The 22,811-nt window shown below is 38.5% G+C and overlaps 1 protein-coding gene across 2 annotated transcripts in view; it reads left to right on the forward strand.

Moving 5' to 3' along the window:
• Nucleotides 1-22,811, forward strand: part of enox2 (ecto-NOX disulfide-thiol exchanger 2) — a gene marked incomplete at its 5' end in the record, with an annotated part of 205,629 nt that overhangs the window by 59,559 nt on the left and 123,259 nt on the right. For both annotated transcript variants that reach the window (XM_036126918.1, XM_036126920.1), the window contains 1 exon segment: nucleotides 3,874-4,020. In XM_036126918.1, coding sequence (XP_035982811.1) covers nucleotides 3,874-4,020 — 147 coding nt within the window.

Consider the following 22,811-nt stretch of genomic DNA (forward strand, 5'->3'; position numbering starts at 1 on the left):
TATGCTTCTGCTTCACTGCCTCACAAAATGAAAGAGATGCGACGTAAAATATGTGCAGTTTATCCCATGAGTAAACATGGCTTAGATAGAGCTGACTGAGGGTTTGGAATGTTTATTTGAGGTTGTGGGTTTGTTTGTGGGTTTTGGACACACTGTTAATGTTGGCTTTTATATAAAAAAAAAAAAAGGTATACATTTTATCTGAATGTCTGAGGCCTTTCAGAAAAGGTGTGTTCATACAGACAAGTCATGTGACACTTAGATTGCACACACGTGGACTTAGTTTTAATAATTATGTTACATTTGAAGGTAACAAACTGCACCAGAACTGTGTTGTGGCGTCATAGCAAAGGGGTTAAATACATATGACCGTGTGAATTTTGATTTATTTTCATTCCTTTTTTGCATATACTTTTCTATTTTCACAGTCATTTAAATTGCAGGTTGTAATGTAACAAAATCAAGCAGCGGCAGTGGGGGGTGCTTTGGCAAGGCACTGTAGGTAGGAAACTATTTAATTCAGAAGCATCAGTTTTCTAAAATCAATCCCATCACCTTTATGTGCAATATGTTGTTTTTTTTCGTACATTTCTGAAAGATCCTTCATTATTTACTGTGTTTTGTATCAATTGTCCGAGCATCTCGCTCTTATGTTTTTTTTTTTATCTCTACATGATTGTAATTAGTTAGTGAACAGTTTGCTTTATGCCCAGTGTTGTTGTGCATTTATATTCATAATGTTTTATAGTTACAAATTAAAGTAGGTTTGCAGCTGTTGCCGTGCCCCAGCAGCTCTTTTTAATTGGCTGTTGGGAACATGCATTTGCTGTTGGGTCGGTAATCAGTTCACCCTACCAGGCTGTCCCCAGATTTGGCTTGAAAAATGTTTGACTGCGACCAAGTTTGGGTCAGTTGGTCCCCTCCGCCCCCCCATACACACCTGCAGTCTCTAGTCTCCACCTGATCTCACACTGATTTTAGTGCCAAAATGTTCACATTTTGGACAAAGAAGACAGATGGTTTGAAAGGGGTGTGAAGGAAGCCATCTACATTAAGAGAGAAAGACCAACCTTAAACAGAGGAGGAGGCCTTAGGTTCCAACTCTCAAAAACTTACAATAAAGCTATAGGGTTAATTCCGACCAATCATCACCTTAACTCTCACCCTCATATGGGTGATCAAAACATCGTTCCTTTAAACCAGGCCAATAACAACCCTAACAACTCCTCGTTACAGAGGAGTGGACCAGTTTCAGTTCAATCTGCTGGCCTTAATGTCTTTAACGACTTCCCATTACTAAGGGGTGGACCTGTTTCTGTTGTATTTGCATGTTATCTAAGCCATTACAAGGCCTTTGTTGGGCAGTAGTATAAAGCTTGATACTCCACACTACTCCAGACTTTTTGAATTGAGAAAGCTTCCTGGAGAGGAAGCGAAACATCTTCAAACTACGGAAAACAAGTCCGGTTCTTTTGTTTTTTACTTTTTTTTGGAATGACCATGACCTGGATGACTGAGAATCTTCACCAGCATTTTAGTGCCAAGAATTGTTTCCCTTTCCGTGGCAGGACAGAGAGCTGTCCCATTAGGGGGACACATCACACCATAGCCAACCTGGCGGTGGCAGACGTATGCTGTGGGATGCATGTCTTCAGCAGGGAGGTTGAAAAGAGTTAATTAGGAGATAAATTGAGCCAAACATAAGCTGATCATAGATGAAACCCTGTCTTAAGCCTGCAGGTATAGGTTCACTTTCCAGCAGGAGAATGACCCTAAACGTACAGCCAAGCATGCAGTGGAAATGGTTCGATCAAAGCAAACATTTATGTTAGAATGAGCCAGTCATAAAATACCTTGAAGACTGTGGTTCTAACGCAACAGCGAGTGGAAAGTTTAAGGAATATCAATACTTTTGTAAGGCTCTGTATCTTGAGGGTATCTCTCTCTGTAAAATGAAAAGGATTTTGAACGCAGAGGAGCATATATTCATTGACAGCAGCTTGATGGTTTGATGACATTTGAGAGAGACACTTAATAGCGTGTGTGCCCTCTTCCAATTGCATCTTGCGGGTTTTATTTTCTTTCTACATTTTATTTGTCAGTCAATGTTAAACTACTGATCAATCTTGCTTCTGACTGATTGAAGTCATAAAACCTAAAGACGGCCGACACCGAGAGTTGTTTCCTTTGGGCTGTTTCTACATGTAAACCACATTAATATGGCTGTTTTAGAGCTCTGCTTGAGCTGCAGGAAAGTGGATCCTCTGCTCAGTTGTGCCACAGAGGGAAAACAAATTTAGCACAAAGAAGTCTAATAAATTTTTCATGAACGTAAACTGAATCTTTCCAGGATTCTGCACTGAATTATAAACAGAAAATGACAGGAATAACGTAGACATTAAATAAAAAACACAATTTAGTTGAAGAATATGATTCTTGGGATTCAGGAAATAGTCTTTTTTTCCTTTATCATTACAGCTCATGTAGATGTATCTCTGATGATTGTCTTGTATTTACTGTTTGGGCAGAACATCATGAAGCCTTTGTCTCTTTGGCAAAATGTGATAAATGTGATTTTTTTTTTAACACAACCTACCTACTAAAACATCTCATAACATTGCAAAATTTTGTGTTGTCCATTTAACTCTTGCGACCAAATAATTAGGAAGCATTAAGATCATTCAAAGATCAGCACTTTTACATATTAAGATTTGAAATGTTCTAAATATTCTGAAAATTTGTCACGTAGCTTCAATACTTGACAGCACAAAGTAAATTTTAAAATATAATCTATTATACTATGTTGGCATGAGTCCAGTGAATGTCTACCATCACATCCATTACATACTTGTCTTATAAGGATTGGTTAAGTACAAAGGTATAAAAGTGCTTGTTTACTGGTATGAAATAAAAGTAGTGCTGGTTCAAAATGGCTAGGGGAGGGTATGAGACATGGTCAATTCCCCCCACTGTCCATCCCTAACCCCGAGCACAGGGTCATAAAATAAACAGTATGCCTCCTTCTCCTAAGGTTTTTAGAACCTTGTGTTAACCTAATGAGCTGACTTCCTTGTTTAATATAAATTAGAATTTAAAATTGCCTTTATTGGATGTAAAAATGTCCCTTTTCTTAAAAAACTAATCTCCCATTTCAATTTGTCAAACAAGATGGGTCTAATTTATGCTGTGCTATTCAAATGCTTAAAACAAACATATTCAAACCACATGAATATATTGAAAAAGAATATCATTGAAAAGTATTTTTTTTTTGTAACTGAATTCAATTATTAAAACACATTATATGGACACACAGATTGATGCTTTTAAGCCTTTATTTCTGTTAATTATGATGTTTTTTTTGTATACAGCAAATTAAAACATAACAATTAATATCAGAATTTTACATCAGACTAATAAAACTATATACAATATTTAAACTAGTACTAGTTTTACTTAAGAAACTCCAGTTATATTCCTTAGAAAAGGTAAATCCTCAATTTAGCCCTGAGGTTTCGAAAAGGCTGCCATCATTTCCAAACTCTCTCACTGTTGGAATGAAAAAGTGAAATCTCTTGACTGGTCATTGACTAGAATAACCTTTGGGCCTCATTTGACTAAATTAGTAAACATTCATATTGGGAGTAGCTAACTTAGATTCTTCCTCCCTCTATAACCACTTCCACACTGAAGAGTGTTATTTATACTGCCACCTCTCAGGTATCGTTCGGTCAGTGATTGTGGGAAAAAGGATTAGATTTTTGTGTCTCCAACTCGTCGTCTACAGTCTGGGCCAATTATAGCTGATTCCTGCTACCAGCTGATTTCTCGGTCCATCTTTAAAATGTGATGTGTTTTGTTATGTGTGTCTTGCAGGACTCAACGCTCTGCCTTTTGATCCAGCCACCAACAACGACCCTCTCCAGTTCAACGGTTCTAGTGGCCCACTTGGGACTGAGTGTGCTCCTTTGGATAACACTTCTGAAAACAGCAAAAAGAGAAAAAGAGTCAGCGTCCCTCCAGGTACCGACTACTCCCTTCCAAGTATTTACAGCTTCAGGGTTACAGCAGGATCTCAAATCCTCATCATTTTGCCCAGTAACCAGTTTTACACCAAGTGTCTGAGAGCTCAACTTGAGAACGTCTCTGTTCACTCGGGAGAGCTTTCTACTACACCTAGCTTTCATACTTTGCGATGTTGTTCCTTCTTTTCCACTAACATCCAATAACTTGGATGGGAATTGCGGCGTAATCCTGTTATTGTGTGGCAGTATGGACAAAAAGTGGCTTATGTTTTAGTCTTTGCTGTTTTCCATTGCCTCTGCCATGTCCTGAGGCTCTAGTTGTCTGGCCTGTTTAGGGGTCGTGCAGCTGCTGCAGGAAAACTGCTCCTTTGAGATTGTGTGCGTATTTGTGTCTGGATGTCTGTTACCGTGACAACGCCGCCTGCCAATCACAGCTCCAGCACGCCTTCGGATCTCCCACACAAAAAAACACTTGACTCGTCACCCAGGGAGTGGCGCAGCAAGATGTATGTGTCCATGTGTTTATGTGAGTGCGCTATAATTAAACAGTAATTTGAGTAAGTGGCTGGTCGCATGGTAATGTGTCAAATTAAAGAAAGACTTTCTAATTAAAGAATTAAAGAAGTTCTGACTAATTAATTGCTTTATAAGTAGACAGAAGAAAGCCCCTTAGACAGCGAGGTGGTGTTCATGTTCATCTGCTTCCTTGGCCATTATAATTGGTCTGGCTTAATAACCTATATTGAAAAAGCCCCAATCAACTTCTCATCTTTTTTTTTTTTTTTCCCCACATCTTTACATGGATGATTCATGACTCGACAACTTTTAATTTTGTTTTGTTTCACCAGTGGAGGTTAACTGTAGCGGTGCAATTAATCATGGCTGATGGTCTAAGTGATGACCCCGATAGGCACAAGTGATGTTGATGGATACAAATAAACTTTTGAACTCGCTCTTCCCTGTTTAATTTCAATATGCATTGTTTACTAAGGATATGAAAGATATACTGTGTCCAACTGAAGCATTTTTTTTACACCTTGAACATTTGCCAATTTTGTTGAGTTGCAATTACAAGCTTCAATGTTTGTTTTATTATTGGCAGACTAACACAAAGTATTGTATAATATGGGACAAAAGGGAGAAAAGGATGCTCTCTTCAGCATTTTTAGCGATAACAATGGGTGGAGAAGGGTGTGTGTCTGTATTCAGCCCTCCTGAGTGAATATAGTGCAGACTCGTTTGATTTTGGGGTTTTTTTTTTGCACATCTAGAGATGAACATTTTTGCCCAATCTGATAAAAGCCTTCCAGACATGAAAAGATTTAGAAATCAAGGACAGTTGTTGATTGTATTTCATTGGGACTTTATATATAGGGATCTGCAACCTGTGCCTCCGGAGCCACATGTGGCTCTCAAGGGCATTCATAGTTACTCTTAAATAACTTTGGCCAAAAATGTAAAAGACCTATGCAGTTTTTGAAAATGTAACGATAATAAAAAATTCTTGCTTTTAAATGCATAGAGTGTCCACAAAGAATGACACTAATTGAGGAAGGAATAATCTTTTTATGAAGCCATCTTTCTTGTTTTTGGTTGAAAACTACATGCTTTATGATATCATTTTCTATAAAACGCGAATGTTAAGTTGAACAAAATGCAGTAATTCCTTTTTATGTAAACGTTTGATGAGTTTCTTTAATTTCTTCCCTAAAAACTAATTTTACATAATTGTTCTTTAATTTAAAATCACAACAGATTTCCTATAGTAAATAGAGTAGGAAAAAGCTAATTTGTTTCATGTTTTGTTTTTGTTTTTCTGGCTCAACAAATTTTGTTAAGCTGGAACGACAGAAAAAATGGCTCTCTGAGTTGGAAAGGTTGCTGACCCGTGTGGTAGGCCAACTAGGAGCAGCGTAGTTGGAATCAAATTTTTTGTATTGTTTTGAACGTCTTCCTTTTTTTATATATGTCAAATTCTAAAAAAACTTGTTTGTTTTCAGCCCTCAGAGTGAATACTTTTTCAAATCACCTTTCACAGAAGTTACAGCTTTGCACATCTTTACCCGCTGACGTTTCTTTCCAGACGCTGTTTTCTTTTCATAAAGCGATCATGTTTCGTCATCCATTTATGTATGGGATCATTGTTGTGCAGGCAGCTGAACATCTGAGCTCGTCTCAAGTCTTTTTGCAGCCTAACAGGTTCCCCTTCAGATTTACCTCCGTCTTTAGCTCCATCCATCATCCGAACAACTCTGACCCACTGAAGCAAAACATGACGTGCATGTTGTGAAAAGAAAGGTGCCTTGAGGGTGATTCAGCTGTTCATTTTCTACAAAGAGCATTTTGAACTTGGGCCAAAAAGTTGAACTTTGGTCGTGCGTCCTTCCACATGCTTGCTGTCCCCTATAGGCTGTGTGGCAAACTGCAAACAGGACTTTTTGTCACTTGCTTTCTACAGTAGCTTTCTTGTTGCCACTGTAGTTTAAAGGCCAGATTTGTGGAGTGCAGGACTAATAGACAGCAGATTGCCCTACAAGTTTCGAATCTCTGCAGCTCCTCCAAAGCGACCAAGGTGAATCCTGGCTGCTTATCTGAGTAATGCTCGCCTTGCTTGGTCTGTCGGCTTTCATGGAAAGCCATGTATGTTTAGGTTTGCAGCTGTGCTATTCTCATGTCATTTATCAGTCAAAGCATTGTTTTGTAATCTAAGCCTGCTTCAACTTTTTTCTTTAACTTTTTATTTCTGTCTTATCTGCTCTATTCATTGGTTTGCTAATTAATGCTCTCTGAAAAATTAAGCTCTCATTTACTAATTTGGTGGCATTCTTAGAAAAGTGGCTGCATCGGATTAGCTGTACCAACAGGGAACCCAATAATTTCGCAAGGCACTCTAGCTTTTACCTAAACAGCAAAGAAAGGATTTGGAGTTGGACTATGATTTAGGATACATCCAAATGAAATGTTATTTTTCTGGAAAAAGGAGTTATAAAAAAACTTAGGCTTATAAAACACTTCCCATTCACATATTTGTGCAGCTACATGGGAAATTACTTTAAATTTCTGCTGTATATATATATATATATATATATATATATATATATATATATATATATATATATATATATATATATATATATATAAGCATCAGTTTAATCCTCATAAATACATTTTGTGACAAGACCGATCTGTTTAAGTGTGGGGTATTACGTTCTTCTTTCAGTGCTGTAATTTATAAATGAGAAAATACCCTCTGCAGCTCTGACAGCCTACTGTCACATTATTAGTGTGACTCTAAGTGACTCTGTCAGTGTGGCCATGCGGGGATTTTCTCAGCCATTGTTGTAGCTGAAATAAAGATCATTTGGTTTTCTTCCGCTATGACACTGGAGCTTGTGACAAGTGGGAGAAACGCTGAGAAAACTGCACCTGTTTGTAGAGTTTACACCTTTTAGATTAGAGATTAGCAGAGCGTTCACATTCAGAAAGTAACACAGTTTCAGTCAGTCGATCACGTCTATGTTTTTTCTAATTATGCGTTTCTACATGTAGTATACTGACAGAATGTACAGTCTATACAATTTTAGGCCCAATTTTACTCAGAATTTTCCTCACCATTAGAAGTCTACAGGAATTCAGTCAGTCTTCTCAGTTAAAGTGGCCCAGATCACTCACCTTTATGGTTTTCCACATCTCACTGGGAGGAGAACCTGGTGTTGACCCAGAATCCGCTGGTGGGACTGCAGTATACATCTCCTGTGACCTGAGGATGACTTGGAATCCTCCTGAATGCCGCTGGAGAAAAAGATTTCAGGGTTTCCCTCTTGGACCTTTCACCTCCACGACCCGATGTCTGATGGATGGGCGTAAAAAGGGACGGACAGATGCCTGGTTCTACATCCGTGGGTCTTTTAGTCTTCCCTTGCTCTCCAGCCTTCCCGTACCCTTTTAACAACCCTGGACCGGTTTTTACAGGTTTTTAAAAAAGGCTTTGAATAAACTGGAAGGTACCTTTGGCAAAGGATGTTTATAGTTTCAGGGTTATGCTGCTTGTAACTCGGTCTTTTTTACTAGAACAGCTGCAGGAACACAGACAATTATTGTAATTCTTTTTTCTTTTCCTTTAAAGATGTAGAAGTCCTTCAGGTATATCTTCTTTTTTTGGGATTTGTGATAGACAGCAATTTATGTCCGCTTCCTTTGCTTTTTTCACTTTGATGCAACTGTGAGGTTAGAAGGTTAGAAGCAGTTGAACAAAACAATACTGGAAGCCCTCTTTTTATATTTATGTTTAAACACAGAAGCCTAGAGAGTATTTGGTTTCATTGTGCTCCTGGTTCTGAGCCTGAAATGTTACCTCTCTGCTGTGACAATGGGTTGCAAATTTCTTTGACTTGACCTGCCATAATTAGCAGATCTGTCTGCAGTTGTTGCTGCTTCCTTGACACCTCTGAGGAACTGCAAGGTTAGTGGAGGTCTAAAGCAAATCAATCCGAAGACTTTATTGTCTTATAATTTCAGATTCTGTCGAGCTCCTGATTGTCTTCAGTCTCGGTCAGGTGCTTCAGACCCTCGGTGAAGCACTGATTCATTAACAACCCAATTGACTAAGTGCCATTAAGCAACGGTAATGGATTGTTGTTGTTTTTCCTCTTTTCCTTCTATACAATTACCGCTATGCCTTTAAAGCCATCTGCATGTTTTCAGGCATTCAGAACGACATATGCATCTTTGAGGCTCCCTTTTCTTCCTGTAACTAATTTAAGAGGATTAAAAGCAAACTGTTTGATATGATCTTCAGAGGTTTAAATCCGTCTTTTTTTTTTCTTTTTTTTGCCTGAGTATTTATTGATGGAGTATTCATTGATGAATATTTTATTGTTATGCAACCACAAACTTTAATGTGTTTGTGATTTTTATCGACGGAGCAATACAAAGTTTGAAGGACATTTACACGTGGGTTTTAACTCCTTTAAAGATAAAAGGAGTAGCAGGAGGAGAATATGGTTAAATGAAACTCCCTTTTGCTGTTAGCCGCCACCACGCGCATGCTCGGGATGAGAGATTGCTGCAAAGTCACCTACACAATGCAAGCGATCCAGGACGAGCCACAGCTGCAAAACGATGACTCAAAGCAATCTTTCCTGAGATTGAAAACACGTTAACCAATCTGTCAGTATGATTCCATAGAAATGACTTTGTAAAATACCTTTAGATGACGTGTTTTGTGATTTGTTGCTGTGTAAGTAAACTTAATTGACACAACACCTTATCCCTAATCCAACATCCACTCGCTGAAACACGGTGGTGGCAGCATTAGGGACGCTTCTCTTTAATAAGAATAGTAGTTTATTAGACTCGATGGAGACTCTTCTAAGAAAACCGGAGACTCCTTGGAGGGTAGACCTGAGACTGGAGTGGAGAATCACCTTCCAGTAGAGCAACAAAGTAGTTGGATCGAATATATTTCTGTAGTAGAGTGATCCAGGCAAAATCTAGACCTAAATCTGATGGACAGTTGCTGTTTTTTGGTGTTTTTTTTTTTTTTTTTGCAAGACTTGAAGATGGATGTTTACAGACTTTCTTCATCCAGTCTGACAGAACTTCAGATTATATGTCAAGAAGGGGCAGCCATTTTAGTCCCTAGTTGTGCAAAGCCGGTAGAAACACATTTGGAAAAGACTTGCGTCTGAAAATAAGTTCTACATAGTATTGCCATGGAATGGTTAAATACAAATGCATGCCACACTTTCAGATTTTTATACGTGAAAGCTTTACAAGACCACCTGTCTTTTTACTTTGACTTTACAAATATGCACTGCTTTGTGTTGGTCCATCCCAAAAAAAATATCCCAATTAAATGCACTGAGGTTTTGGTTTTAATGTGACCAAATATAAAAGCCCCACAGGTATAATACATTTTCTTAGACACCATATGAGAGGACGAGCCATCACCTGCTGTAAACTAGCAAAATATCTTGAACGTCTAAAAGTCGTGTTCATATTCTCTTCACTGAGCCTTAAAATAGAAACTCACTCGACACTCAGTCTCTGTGTAACTGATTACATTTTAAGTAGTTACATTAAAAAAAAAAAAAACATTCCTGAGATTTAAGTGATTGCAACACTGGAAGTGCTGTTCTTAACTGTGCGAGTCCTTTCATATCAAACCCATGAATATTAACGCTTTCTTTTAATCAAACATTACATTTTCACGCAGCTGTTCCCTCTAAACTAAGAGTCGAGGCACTCGGCCACCGTCTTTGCCCTTTATCCCCTCTGTCCTCTATGTTTGCTTGTCTTTTATTAATCCATAATAAGTGGAGCCTTGGGGCTGCAGCCACGCTGCACAGATTTCCCTGCTCCCTGTTTTTTATCAGTTTTTCTACGCAGCCAGAGTTGGCCATTTTTGCCCTCGAGTCCTGCTGTGTTTGAGCTGCAGGTGGTGAAGGGAATGAGATTCTGAAATGATGCGCATTTTTTTTTTTTAAGAGGCAATACTCCTCCTTGCAATGAAAAGAAACATTAATTTAGCAATAGCCTTGCAAGTCGGATTTCACCATCTCACACCTGTTATGTAAATGCAACGCTAAGGATAATCTTTGCTTTTGCTTTTCTAAACAGCGTACGGTTCAGAGAAGGGACAGGGCATAATTAAACAGTTTGTGCCGGACGTTATGAGGAAAATCTTGTGCCGCCATATAAGTCGCTTGAACTGAAGAGTAGCATTTATTTTACAGGTGAGAGCAAGGTGAGTCCAAAGCTCTGGGAGGTTCTGTCAACTACAGTAATGAGGTGTTTTTACTCGCTGCACATAAACCTCGCCTGCAGCGCTCGTCTGCTAACTTTTGGTATCCACGCAGCCCGTGATAGGTCAAAGAGAGTGCAAACACATTTCCCTTTTTTTTTTTTTTTTTTTGGATTGAGTGGAGGTGGTCAGACGGCTGCAGCATACACCGCATATTACATTTATTGACACCCCTGGCAGGGATGTGTAAAAAGCCTCCAAATACTTTCATCTGTTTTTGCCGTTGCAAAATCTCACGCTGAAAGTTTTAGAAGAATCCGACCTTTAATTTGAGTAGATGGGTTTAGTAGGCGAAACGATCTCCCAGGAGAACGTAGTGGTTTTTCAGCATAAAAGTGATAGGATTGCTGTTATGGATGCCTTCAGTACTTTATTCTGTAAGTCTACCTGTAAGATAGTGTAGTCTTCGCCAACATTTCACAAGGTTGGTGCTTAGAGACAGAAGGATTTTCGACCCTCTTTACATAATCCCTCTAAATCGTCTAGAGTCTACGGTTCTCTTATGCCTTCTTCTCTTCAGCTCGCCCCACAGGTTTCTAGATGTATGCCTGGAAGTCTGGTGGCTATGGAAGGTCGTTTTGTTTGCTTTTGTTTTTTTTGGGGGGTTTTTTTGGGTGAGCAGTTTCTTTGTGGATTTTAGCCATATGTTTTGGATCATTAACTTGCTGAGAGGCCCGGTGACAATCCATTTATTTAGTTTTTTTAGAAGAAGCCACGGCATGTTTCTTAGAAATCTCCAGTTATATCAAAGACTTTATGATGCTATGCTCTCCAACAAGGTTTATATGGTACATCAAGTGTGAGCATTAGGGAGTTAAGAGTCCATCAAACTGGCCTTTAATGTTATCCATATGTAGGGTTTCAGTAAGTGAAATAAAGCGTCGCATTGACTATTGTCTTCTTGCAGCCCTTTGATATCATGCTGTTGACATATTGTGGAGATCTATTTTTCAGATATTCATTCTTTGTTTCACAGCATGTCCACCTCTAGTGTTTTGATGATTAAAAACTCCACACGTATGTTTTTGGAGGTGGGAGAAACCTGTTTTCTTACGGGCATCACTTCCAAGCATCTGGTTGGCATGTAGATGGCACCTAATGGTTTTCATGGGACACCTGGTGACCCCAAAATGTCGCTGTTTTTGCTTCAGTCCTCTAACAGCGAGCTTTGGGGAGGTTTTCACCTCCATAACCATCCTTTTCATTGTGCCTGGTGCCAAGACAAAGATTAGTCCTCATCCAGCCTACTGGCCAGAGGCTTGTTAAAATAGACTTCACTGTGAAGTCTATTCAGTGGATTATTATTTAGTTGTTAGTTTAGTTGCTTAAAACTATTTAACTTAAACAAAAAATAAAATATAAGTTATAAAGTTATTTTTACACTTTTTACTTAAAGGAGCTATAAGTAAGATATTTACTGTAAAATCAACCTAAATGGTTCTCATTTGTCACACGGGATGGAAGTAACATTCCCTATAAACAATCGGTCCTCTCCATCAACAATGTCGTTGTCACATTTTTCTCCTTTCAAACCTAGAGGTACGGTCCAGAACTACTCCGGTGCAGTTTGTAGCCCGTGTTTACTTCCTGGTTCCTGAGCCAATCATACGGCAGTTCCCAGGGTTCCCAGCACAGAGCGCAGCATTTGGTATTTTATGTTGGCAAAAGAGCAGCAGGCTGCAAACATGGAAGCCAGTAAGAGAAGCAGACCAGAAATAGAACAGAATACAACATCATAAACCTGTGGAGGTAAAAATTCACAACAACAACACACCGTTTAAAAACGGCATATTAGATTGTTGTGCTAGGCAGGCTATTTCACCGATTTGATCCACAAGGATACCAGTATTACTTATAGCTCCTTTAAAACTATGTTGTAGTGTTGCCACTAATTAAATGCACTCTAATGGAGAGGCAGATATATATATATATATATATATATATATATATATATATATATATATATATATATATATATATATATATATATAAGCACAAGGACATACATCAATCTCCTCAACATAAAGACTGCTCCCGCTGAAGTCCGGGTCCTTTTCTGTGCCGTAACAAATAACCGCGTGATAAAGCTCCACCAAGCAGAACATTTGGCCTTTGCCTGAATGGGTTTCATGTAACAAGGTTGTTAGACTGGGGGATAAAAAAAAAAAAAAGTGCTGAGTGGTGATCAGAGGAGAGGTGTATTTCCAAACCCGCGGCCTGTTGAATGGATGGATTTATCCGGAGCATTTTTAATACCCGCGTTACGTTGCTAAAAATCGATCAAACTTTTAACACAAATGCCAATTCACAGGCAATAAGAGAATTGTGCTCTCACCAATCAAATCGCTGATGCATTAACCTTTAGTGGGAGCCAAGAGAGAGGAATTGAATGAAAATGCTATTGATCCGGCAGGCGAAAGGTTAATGTCATTGAGCTGGGGAAAATAAGAATGCAAGTTGTGCTGGTTGGTTATTTTAATACATATCAGACAGCTGCTGCAGCATTACGTCCCATGTAGCAGTCAGTGTTATTTCAACATGTATTTGTAATGGATGCGCTGCAACTCTACAGTCTCGCAAAAAGCCTTTTTCTTGTTGTTCTAGTCGACATTAGTCCTGTGAGGGAAAACAACGCTCCGCTCCTGATTTAGTGGTAGTGTCTATGCTGCTGCGGGTGGCTCTGGCAAAGAAACAATGCAAGGTTGTCCAGCTGGAAAGGTAAACTCGGCTCAGTGTGACGCTGTCTGAAATGATGCCAAATACGCGCATTCACACTTTCTTGTTGGATTACCGAGTTACACAAGCAGTGCAGTTTTACTCCATCGTTAGCGCTGGAACAACTACGGCTTGTTGTAAAGCATTGTTGCCGTGTTTTGGCATCTGCTGGACGTATTTTAAAGGTGAGACCCGTGAGGGAAATCTGTTCTCAGGGTTTGTGTTAGAAATTGTCAAAGCTATTTTGTCAGCACAAGGTCTGTGAAAGCATGCAGTTCATACCCGGGCTCTTTTCCACTCTGGCCTTCTCGTGATAAATGGTTTTCAGCCTCACTGAGTTTCTCTTGTGTGGAGCACCGAAGACCAGAAAGATGCACTTCACTAAACTGAGTGTAGGATCGCATTTTGAAAAAGTGCAGTAAAATAGTTTCCTGCATTACATGCCCCAGTATTTCTTTTCACTGAGATCTTTTTTTTTTTTCTTTTTGTGCCTGTGTGTGTGAAATAATGTAGTGGGGAGTTATTCGTAGTCAGGTGGCAGTGAAAGAGTTAGTGGAAGATAAATAATTTGACTTGGGGCTGGACAATAATTCAATAACAATATATATCGATGATAGAAAAAAGGTCAATAAAAAGTTCAATAGAACAGTTTTCCTTTATTTTGCATTCTAGCCTATCATGTAGGTTAATATTACAGTCATTACATCCTCCCAACCAATCACAAACATTTTTTCTTTTTTTAAGACTTGCAGTTTTGGTAAAAAGTTGGTTGAAGGGTTGAGTTTGAATTCAGTGTTTGTGTGTTCTGTATCTTAAAATAGGTCGCTAAGCAACAGCGTTAAATGGCCAGGGCTGCACTTAAAATATCCGTTGAGAATTTGTTGATAATTATCGACATTGATCAATATGATTTCTATTTTTATCAATATGCTTTTTTTCCTACATCTTCCAGCCCTAATTTGACTGCATGGTTAAACTACGATCAGGGTTGAGTCTCGGAAGAGGTGGATGGGAAATGAGAATTATTATAATTTCTCTGTTGTGAGCTTGATCAATGCTTGATTTCTACTAGAAAGCAAAAAAATAAATAAAAAAATTATATAGCACCATTCATACCACAGGGTCATTCAAAGTTCTTTAAAGAAATGAAAGGATGAAAGGAACACAGATAACATGCTTTAGAAACACAAAATACACATTGAATGTGTATAAAAAGAAATAAACAGCATATGGCAATATTTGACCTTTTGTAGGTAAGCTGCAGTGAGCAGTAATCTTTTAAGTCTTAAATATAAAGTAGCCAACAATTTGTTGCAGATTTCTAGGAATATTGTTCCTCTTTAGTTTTGGCCTTGGGAGCTGAATAGGCTGATCTCTGATGACCTGGCAGGTCTTCATGGTTCATGGCTGACCAGCAGCTCTGAGGGCTATTCAGTGCGTTATAGATCATTGAAAATAAATTAAATTCTATCCTTTCATTAACTGCAGTGGTTACAGGGCGATGTGATTTGTTTTTTGTTTGGACTGTTGTGGCAGCATGAAACTTTAGAGACAGCATTACATTAAGCTCACCTTCTAGTAATAAAAGCTGCAGCAGTTTTTCTGTGTCCTGCTTTGATAGAAAACCCTTTATTCTTGCAAGGTTCTGCAGGGCATAGCTTGTAATAGACTTTATATTGCTGTTAAAATTTAGGGCAGAATCAATGATAACAGCTGGATTTTTTTGCATGGTGCGTCATCTTCTGCCCGATAGGTGCTAGTCTTGATCTGATTTTTTAACATGGGCTGTCTAATGATTATTTTAGACATAGAGTATTCTATTCATTATCTGACAACTGAGTAATAATATAATATCTGAGTAATATTTTTTTTACTCTATAGATTTTTGACTTAACTAAACAAATCATTAAATACATTTATGAATATTAAAATGAAATGGATGCATCTGCAGCTAAAAAAAAGTTCTAACATCAAAATGTAAAATTCTCAGCCTTTTCTGATTAACCTAACATCAATGCAGTTCTAGTTTCCTCTCTAGTGAAATTGGTCACAAACAAAAAAGTCCATAAAGATCCACTTGCATGTTGCATTTAGTGTGTGTGTTTTTCCCCTATAAAAAGCATAATTTTGTTCAATTAAAGCAAAACTCTTCTAGTGTACTTAAGAGCCAAGTTACACTCTTTATTATAGTATTTTAGTGTAAAAACAGACAATACATAAAAATAATTTAACATTCATCAAAAAAGTAAACACCTCATTTAGACATTATAAATAAAGCCTTTTTAAAAAAAACGTACTTTTGTTTAATATTTTAGTCAAACTTTTTTTGTTACAAATTCACAAAGAAACTGCAAAGAAATCCACAGAACAGAGCCTGTCCTGATGTGTCTCTGCAGGTTTGTAGTAGAACCTGCTCCTAAAATTATTCAGCTTGTTCTTCCCAAGATCTTTAAACTGCTACAGATACGCTGTCTTTGCGTGTCCCTCATTAGACTACAGGACGCCGTAAACTCACCGCTCACAGCTGCACCTGCCTACACCCCGCTCTGTTGTCACATAATGGTATGATCCTGTATCCTCAGGTGATTGGTCCTCATCACCTGAGGATAGTTTCTGCCAAAGGTGTTGGCTGAGCAGTGAGCAAGTCGGCTTATTATAGGCGACTTTGGGCTTGTTTATTTTTTAAAGTCCCTTGTAAATTTTGTGAGCTGCAGGTTGCGTTTTATTTATTTATTTATTTATTTATTTATTTATTTTTGGGGGGGGGTTGTGTGTGGCAACCAGGAAAAGGGGTTCTGCTGGAAGCTAAAATAGCTTTCCACATACTCAAATTCGCTTATATATGATGGTGACCACTAGGGCTGAACGATTTTGGAGAATAATCTAATTACAATTTTTTTTTATCTTAATATTGTGATTGCGATTTAATGCGATTTTATTTTTTTCTGTTTAATTTATCATGTCTTTTTAAACATATAAAAACAACAAATCAATCCGTTTCATCGCTGTGCAGATTAGGTGCTAAAAGAGCCACTGCGTCTCAACTCAGAGCAGAAATGGTCGCGTTCTGCCTACGATTTATTTCAACCTAAATTGTGATTTGATTTTGACTTTTCTCTGCATTAACCACACGCAAAAAAAAAAAAAAAATTATTAATCAGAATATTTTTCAAGAGAACAGCTTTTAATTGATTTGGACATCTATCCTTGTTGCTTGTTGGTTGCACCTTATGTTCAAGTCTAGGTATTAAACTGGTTGACCAGTACTTAATGCTATGGTGAGGTTTCTGAAAGTTTCTGGTAAAACACTATGATTAGATAAACTCCAAAACAAGTAATAAAATTAGATTATCTCACTGCTGCAACTTTCTTCCCTTCCATGTGGAGCAAACCCACTTTAAACATTTTACTGACACCTAAAGGACGCGTCTTAGTCACTAATTGTTACATAGCCATAAATTGCGGGTTTTTTTTAATTGCGATTATATTGCAAATGCGATTAATTGTGCAGCCCTAGTGACCACACTTGCCATCTGTGTATCATTAGCAGTAGCTGCCCAGCCGCTGAACAGATGATGTACAGAGGGGGGGCCTGATCAATATCCTATTGACATAAATATACATAAAAGCTAGCCTGGAATTTAACAAAATGAACATTATCAAGCCAAGGAAACATCAGGCTTGTAAAGGAAAGGACATGTTTTGGGGCTGCTTTGCTCCAAGTGGGACACAGGCTCTTGAATCTGCAGAAAGCACAATGAAGTCTCAAGACTAGCCAGGCATCCCGGAGTAAAACCTACTGCCCAGCGTCAGGAAGATCAGCCTCAGGCTCAATTTTAGTGGCATTCAAGAATGCATTGAACTATTCCTGAACTTTTAAAGGAGCATAGCGCAAGTTTCGGGATTTTTGCCCCCCTCTGGTGACAAGTTGAAATGACAAGAGTGTTGTGCACGTGCATGGGAGAAGAAGAAAAGCATCTGCCGGTGCGACTGCACAGGTCTTCTGTTTAGAGCCGTGATGTCTTCTGGGGTAAAAAAGCTATAAATATTGAAGTTAGCCAGTGTTCGATTACGGCGGCGACTGAACAAAGTAGCCAGGTGAACGAGAGTGTCACACGCGTCCATAGGATTCTGCCTGAATCACCCTCTCATAAACTGACTAAATACATGATAACTCATTTTACACATCAGACCATTGTCAGGGCATCTATGGGGAAAAAAAACAAAACATTTAACCTCAAAACTTGCACTATGCACCTTTAAGAGCCCAGATTTAAATGTCATTGAACATCAGTAAAAAGATCTAAAATATGTTGTGTGGAGAAACAACCCTTCAAACATGAGAAAGCTGAAGCAGTTTGTTCAGGGAAAGTAACTGAAGCCTCCTGTTGGCAAAATGCAGGAATCTTTTTCTGAAGAACAGAGATTATTTGCTATTAAACTAAATTAGCATATCTTTTTCCTTATCGTTTCTATTTAATAAACTGTATTAGATGTTCAAATTAATCAAGAACCAAAAACAAAGTCTGATTTGGGTTAAAATGTTCAACATAATAATTACAACAACTCTTCTCAGTTTCAAATTAAGTTGGGTATGGTTGAGTGTTTCACTTATTGTGGAAGCATGTCCAACACTGTAAATGCTACAAACTGTTCAGCTAGCACATATATTGTGGGCAGGCATGTTTAAGAAGACAATATGTGGCATTCTGTTATTTGCAGCATGCTACAGAAATGCATATGTTTTTACTCAAGAAGGAAATGGCAACCCAAGTGCATAATCGTCTGAAGACGTTCCCTCCCTCTTCTTATTCAGCATGGATTACGCTCTCTCTCTCTCTCTCTCTCTCTCTTCTTTCTCTGTTGCAAGAGTTCAATTGTTTCTACGGCTGCTCTGGGAGAGATAAAGTCAGTGCAGGATCTGTGTATGTGTCTCCATGAACAATGTGTCCTCCTTAGTGAAATTGTTCGGCTCATAGAAGGCTGCCTTTGATCCCAAGTCAGAGCAAAGTTATCTGATCCTATATTCTTGATCTCCTCTGCTGATGATCATCAAGGAAGGAAATTAAATCCCCATTCATCTTTTGTCTTGCTGCCCCATTTATCTCCAATATATATATATATATATATATTTTTTTTTTATTGCGCTTCCATGCTCTCTGCCATGTTCCCGTGTGCTTCAATGGTCAGAGGGTTTTTAGTGCTACTTCTCCTCAGCTTGTAAAGCCTACAAATATGAGCTCTAAATAATTCAAGACAAGAGGGCGCTCCGGTTTGTCTGTAGGCTCAAGCTGAAGCTAATGGCAAAACTCCCAAAAGATTCTGCTATACGGGCTCTTCATTTGTCCTTTTTTTTTTTTTTGTAATTTATTTATCATCTTCTTGCATGATGAAAAGAAGAAAGATCAGAGATGTGCGCGGCCTACTTGTTCTTACCCAGGGAAAGCAACTAGACGGATAAAATACGATCGCTCAACAATGGCTTTTTCCCGATGATTTCACCGAAGAGTTCAGTTCATGCCCATGAGGCTAAAGTCTCACAGTTTGGCTGTCACCTGTGCTTTTATTTGACTCCAGGGATTATTATGGTGGTAACTGTAGAAGGGGTTGAGGTTGGAAAGCAATCTGGAAAACACATATTTCTGCAGCTCCCTTACAAAGTAGTTTCCTGCTAAATGCCTCGTTGGTGTCTCACTGCAAAAACGGAACTAGAAATAAGTAAAATGTTCTTAAAATCTGTGTATTTGTCCTTGATTTGAGCAGGTAAATAAGATGATTTGCCAATGGAATAAGAATGTTGCGCTTAAAATAGGAACAATTCATCTCCATCATCTTATTTCAAGTGCAGTTTGTCTAATTATCTTATTTTAGGGGTCAAAATACTCATTCCATTGGCAGATAATCTTATTTACCTGCTCAAATCCAGGATAAATACACAAATTTTACGAACATTTAACTTGTTTTTAGATCCGTTTTTGCAGTGCTCTTACTTGGCGGCCTGTAAGGGAAATTGTAAATCTTCAGTGGAGCTTTACTTTCGTGGTCTTATTGCTGTGATTTGTCAAGTCACATCTATGACCTTTCACATCAGTATCCTGAATCTGTTACAGTCCTGCAGGTTTTTATAGCGGATGTCTTTTACATTTAAATGTTTGTTTGTATTTTACGGGTTTTTTTTTGTTTTTTCCAGAGGTGATGTTAAGAAATACATTAACTGGATCGATTTTTAATATATGTATTCCCTATGAAATCTTTGCTATTTATTGAAATTTTAAAACTTCAGACCTTCAAATGAAAGCACTTCAATTAAACAACACTTAAAGAAAGTGAAATCACCGCATGCTTGGGGTTTAGGTGTCCATACATATGTAAAGAAGGGCTGTAATCTTGTATTTTCCTTGTAGCACTAACACCCCCCCCCCTCCCCCCTCCCAGCTGAAATCAAATATGCCATTTCCTCTTGAGTGGCTGTTCTCCAAAGGAGAAGGCTGGACCAAGATTCAAGGGCTCAGATGGTTCAATTACAAATGTAAGAGCTATTGAGAGGTTTTATCTACAGTGTTTCATCAAGCCACCAGCGACTCTCAGATCTCTACAAGTCTGAGGTGGCCCTAAAACACCAAAGAAGCAGCGCTCTCTCAGATAGGTTGGATTACATGATGAATTATTCATCACCTTGATGCAGATAAGCTTTGTTTCTACCACTAATGGAGCTACATTTTGTGTCAGCTAACCTCTGTAGGTGTTTGAACTAGACTGCTGGGCATAACCTTCTTTTTCTTTTTTTTTGCTTTCCGATCTTACGATCAAAAGCAACATCTAACATGTGTTTTTAAGCTGGATCTTTAGCTGAGTTTTCATGTGGACTGTAAACAACACAGAAAGGAACCTCCGCTTGGAAACGACTAAAATCTGCAGGGATCTCCCGTTTTTTTGTTCTTTTTTTTTTTTCCTGACTGGCACTGGCCTCACAGCAGCATATTCATCACCGTCACCCTGCAGCTCCACTTTTCTTCTATCAACACCTCTCCTTCCCCTTCTCCATCTCCCTCCCCTCGGAGCCTCCAGCGGGGTTAACTGATCCATACCAGCTGCCTCTCACTGCAAGACATTAGAGCTCTAACCAGTTTAATGAGCATGTATGGTCTCCCCTCCCTTCTATGTCATCCTGCTCCCCATTTTATTACAGGTCTGTGCGCACGTGCTTCTGCTGTAGAGGTCGGATTAGCATTCAGTTTGGGGTTGCTTGAAGCTGGAATGCTAGATTTTAGGTATATTCTCTGGCTGTACTGTGCAAGATCACAACTAGAAATTGTTTTATTTTCAGTGGGAGGACGCGCTCCACCCCGGCAGTTTTTTTGGCTTGAATATTCAGAGCAATGTTTATATCATAAAAAGTTGTTGGTGCTCGCCCTGCATCTGTGTTTCATCAACTGTTTCAGTGGTTTTCTTATAGAGAAAAGAACCCAAAGAGCTGTTAGAGACTTTTCTGATTGACGTGCGCTTAACTGAATGAACTCCCGTGGATCGGTTTGCCACGCATAAAAGCAGCCGGATTGACAATTGTTATTTCCCTCAATAAATCTTGTTCAGGTTTTATATGTTTTCATAAAAGGAGATCTTAACAGTTGCTGTTTAAGCGTTTGCTGCAATATTAAGCTGCCGCAAACATAAATCTCATCAGGCCGTCTGATTAAAGTCTAAGACGGCTGTCGGCTGCTCTGGGGTTGGCAGCTGCTTCCTCTTCACCTGGTTGCATTAATTGACTGCATAAATGTTTAAAAGAGGATCGAACTGTTCTGTTTACCTAACTATTATAGCTTAAAGTTGTGCTGAGGGCATAAATGAGAATACAAGACATGTTTTAGCCTTAGGAGATCTCTTTTTTTTTTCTTCTTAAATTCATAAAATTCATTTTGAAAGAGTAATACAATCTCACAGAAGCAATGTGAGAAATGTTTTTTCTCAGTACGCGCTGACAATCTGCCAAAGCAGATAGATAGTGATATTGGCTATAAAGTACATTCTGTCCATTGCTGTTTTATTGTTCTTAAGCTGACACGTACGTTTTTAGATTTTTGCTTCACAAGCCGGCTTTTTTTGTCAGGAGTGACCTTTAACGTAGTGTTATTTTTTAATTAAAAGTCTTTTTTTATTAGCACCAATTAAGAAAGATTGAGAAATAGAAATATATGATTGGGCTAAAGGCAATGCTGTATGAGTTTCTTGTGAGAGCTATGTCAGTACATATGGAAATTATGATAATGTATTATTTAATATTCCAATATAATTAATTTTTATTTAACCCAATGACTCACCACTGTTTTCGTTTTAAAAAAGGTTGAAATCTGTGCTTTGATTTCAGTTCTTTTACTCAGTAGGGGAAAAGGAGATAAAACTATCACCAAAATGCATATTAAACTTATCAAATCTAATAGCAACCATTCAACACAATCCACGTGCCAACCAGTTATTGGCGAGAAATGCCAGAAAAAGCTTTTTTCAGTCTCGCCGTGCTAAATTTAAACAGATGGTGGAACTTTTAGCTGGACCTGTGTGCTTCGGTAGGAGGATGCAACAAACACACCTGGTGGGTCTGGTGTCAAACAAAGGATGAATAAGTGGAAAAGTATGGTGGAGGACCCGTGATGCTCAGGGCCCATTTCTATCTAAAACCCTCTGTTGGAGTGGATGCCGTCATAAACTCATTAATACACCTGGAGACAAAGATGTGGTGGCCTTTGCCAGTGTTTTGAAAATGGTCTTCAGCAGGATAGCTCCAAAATATTTGTCCGAGTCGAAACAGAAACGGTTCACGAAACATAAAAACCCACCATGGCCACATCTTTTCCATTTACCAGATCCCTGGCTTCCAATTTTCCAGTAATGTTATTTATTTATAAATAGATTCTTATTACAAGACCTTTAAATTAGAATCAAGCGTTTATTTTTCTAGGTGTCAGCTCCTCCATGTTCTGGGATCCTAATAAAGATGTCAAACAGAGCGGCGGCTCTGTTAACAGCCACTTGACTTTCCCCTGATCAGACTGAGTCCCCCCTTAGGTATTTGTATTGTATAAGTAGAGCTAATGGGTTTAATCTAAAGTCAGCACTCCAGATGATTAGAGTTATTAAATTACAAACTTGGTTTTAATGTCATTGACCGGCGACTCGTTTGAGCTATTTGTTAGAGGCACTGGGAGGAAAACGGAGCGCTACTGGTAACAGTTCAACTCTCGTTAATTTATTTTACACCCTTTGAATGCTTG

Source organism: Fundulus heteroclitus, chromosome 23 (assembly GCF_011125445.2).
Source record: "Fundulus heteroclitus isolate FHET01 chromosome 23, MU-UCD_Fhet_4.1, whole genome shotgun sequence".
Classification (NCBI taxonomy): Eukaryota; Metazoa; Chordata; class Actinopteri; order Cyprinodontiformes; family Fundulidae; genus Fundulus; species Fundulus heteroclitus.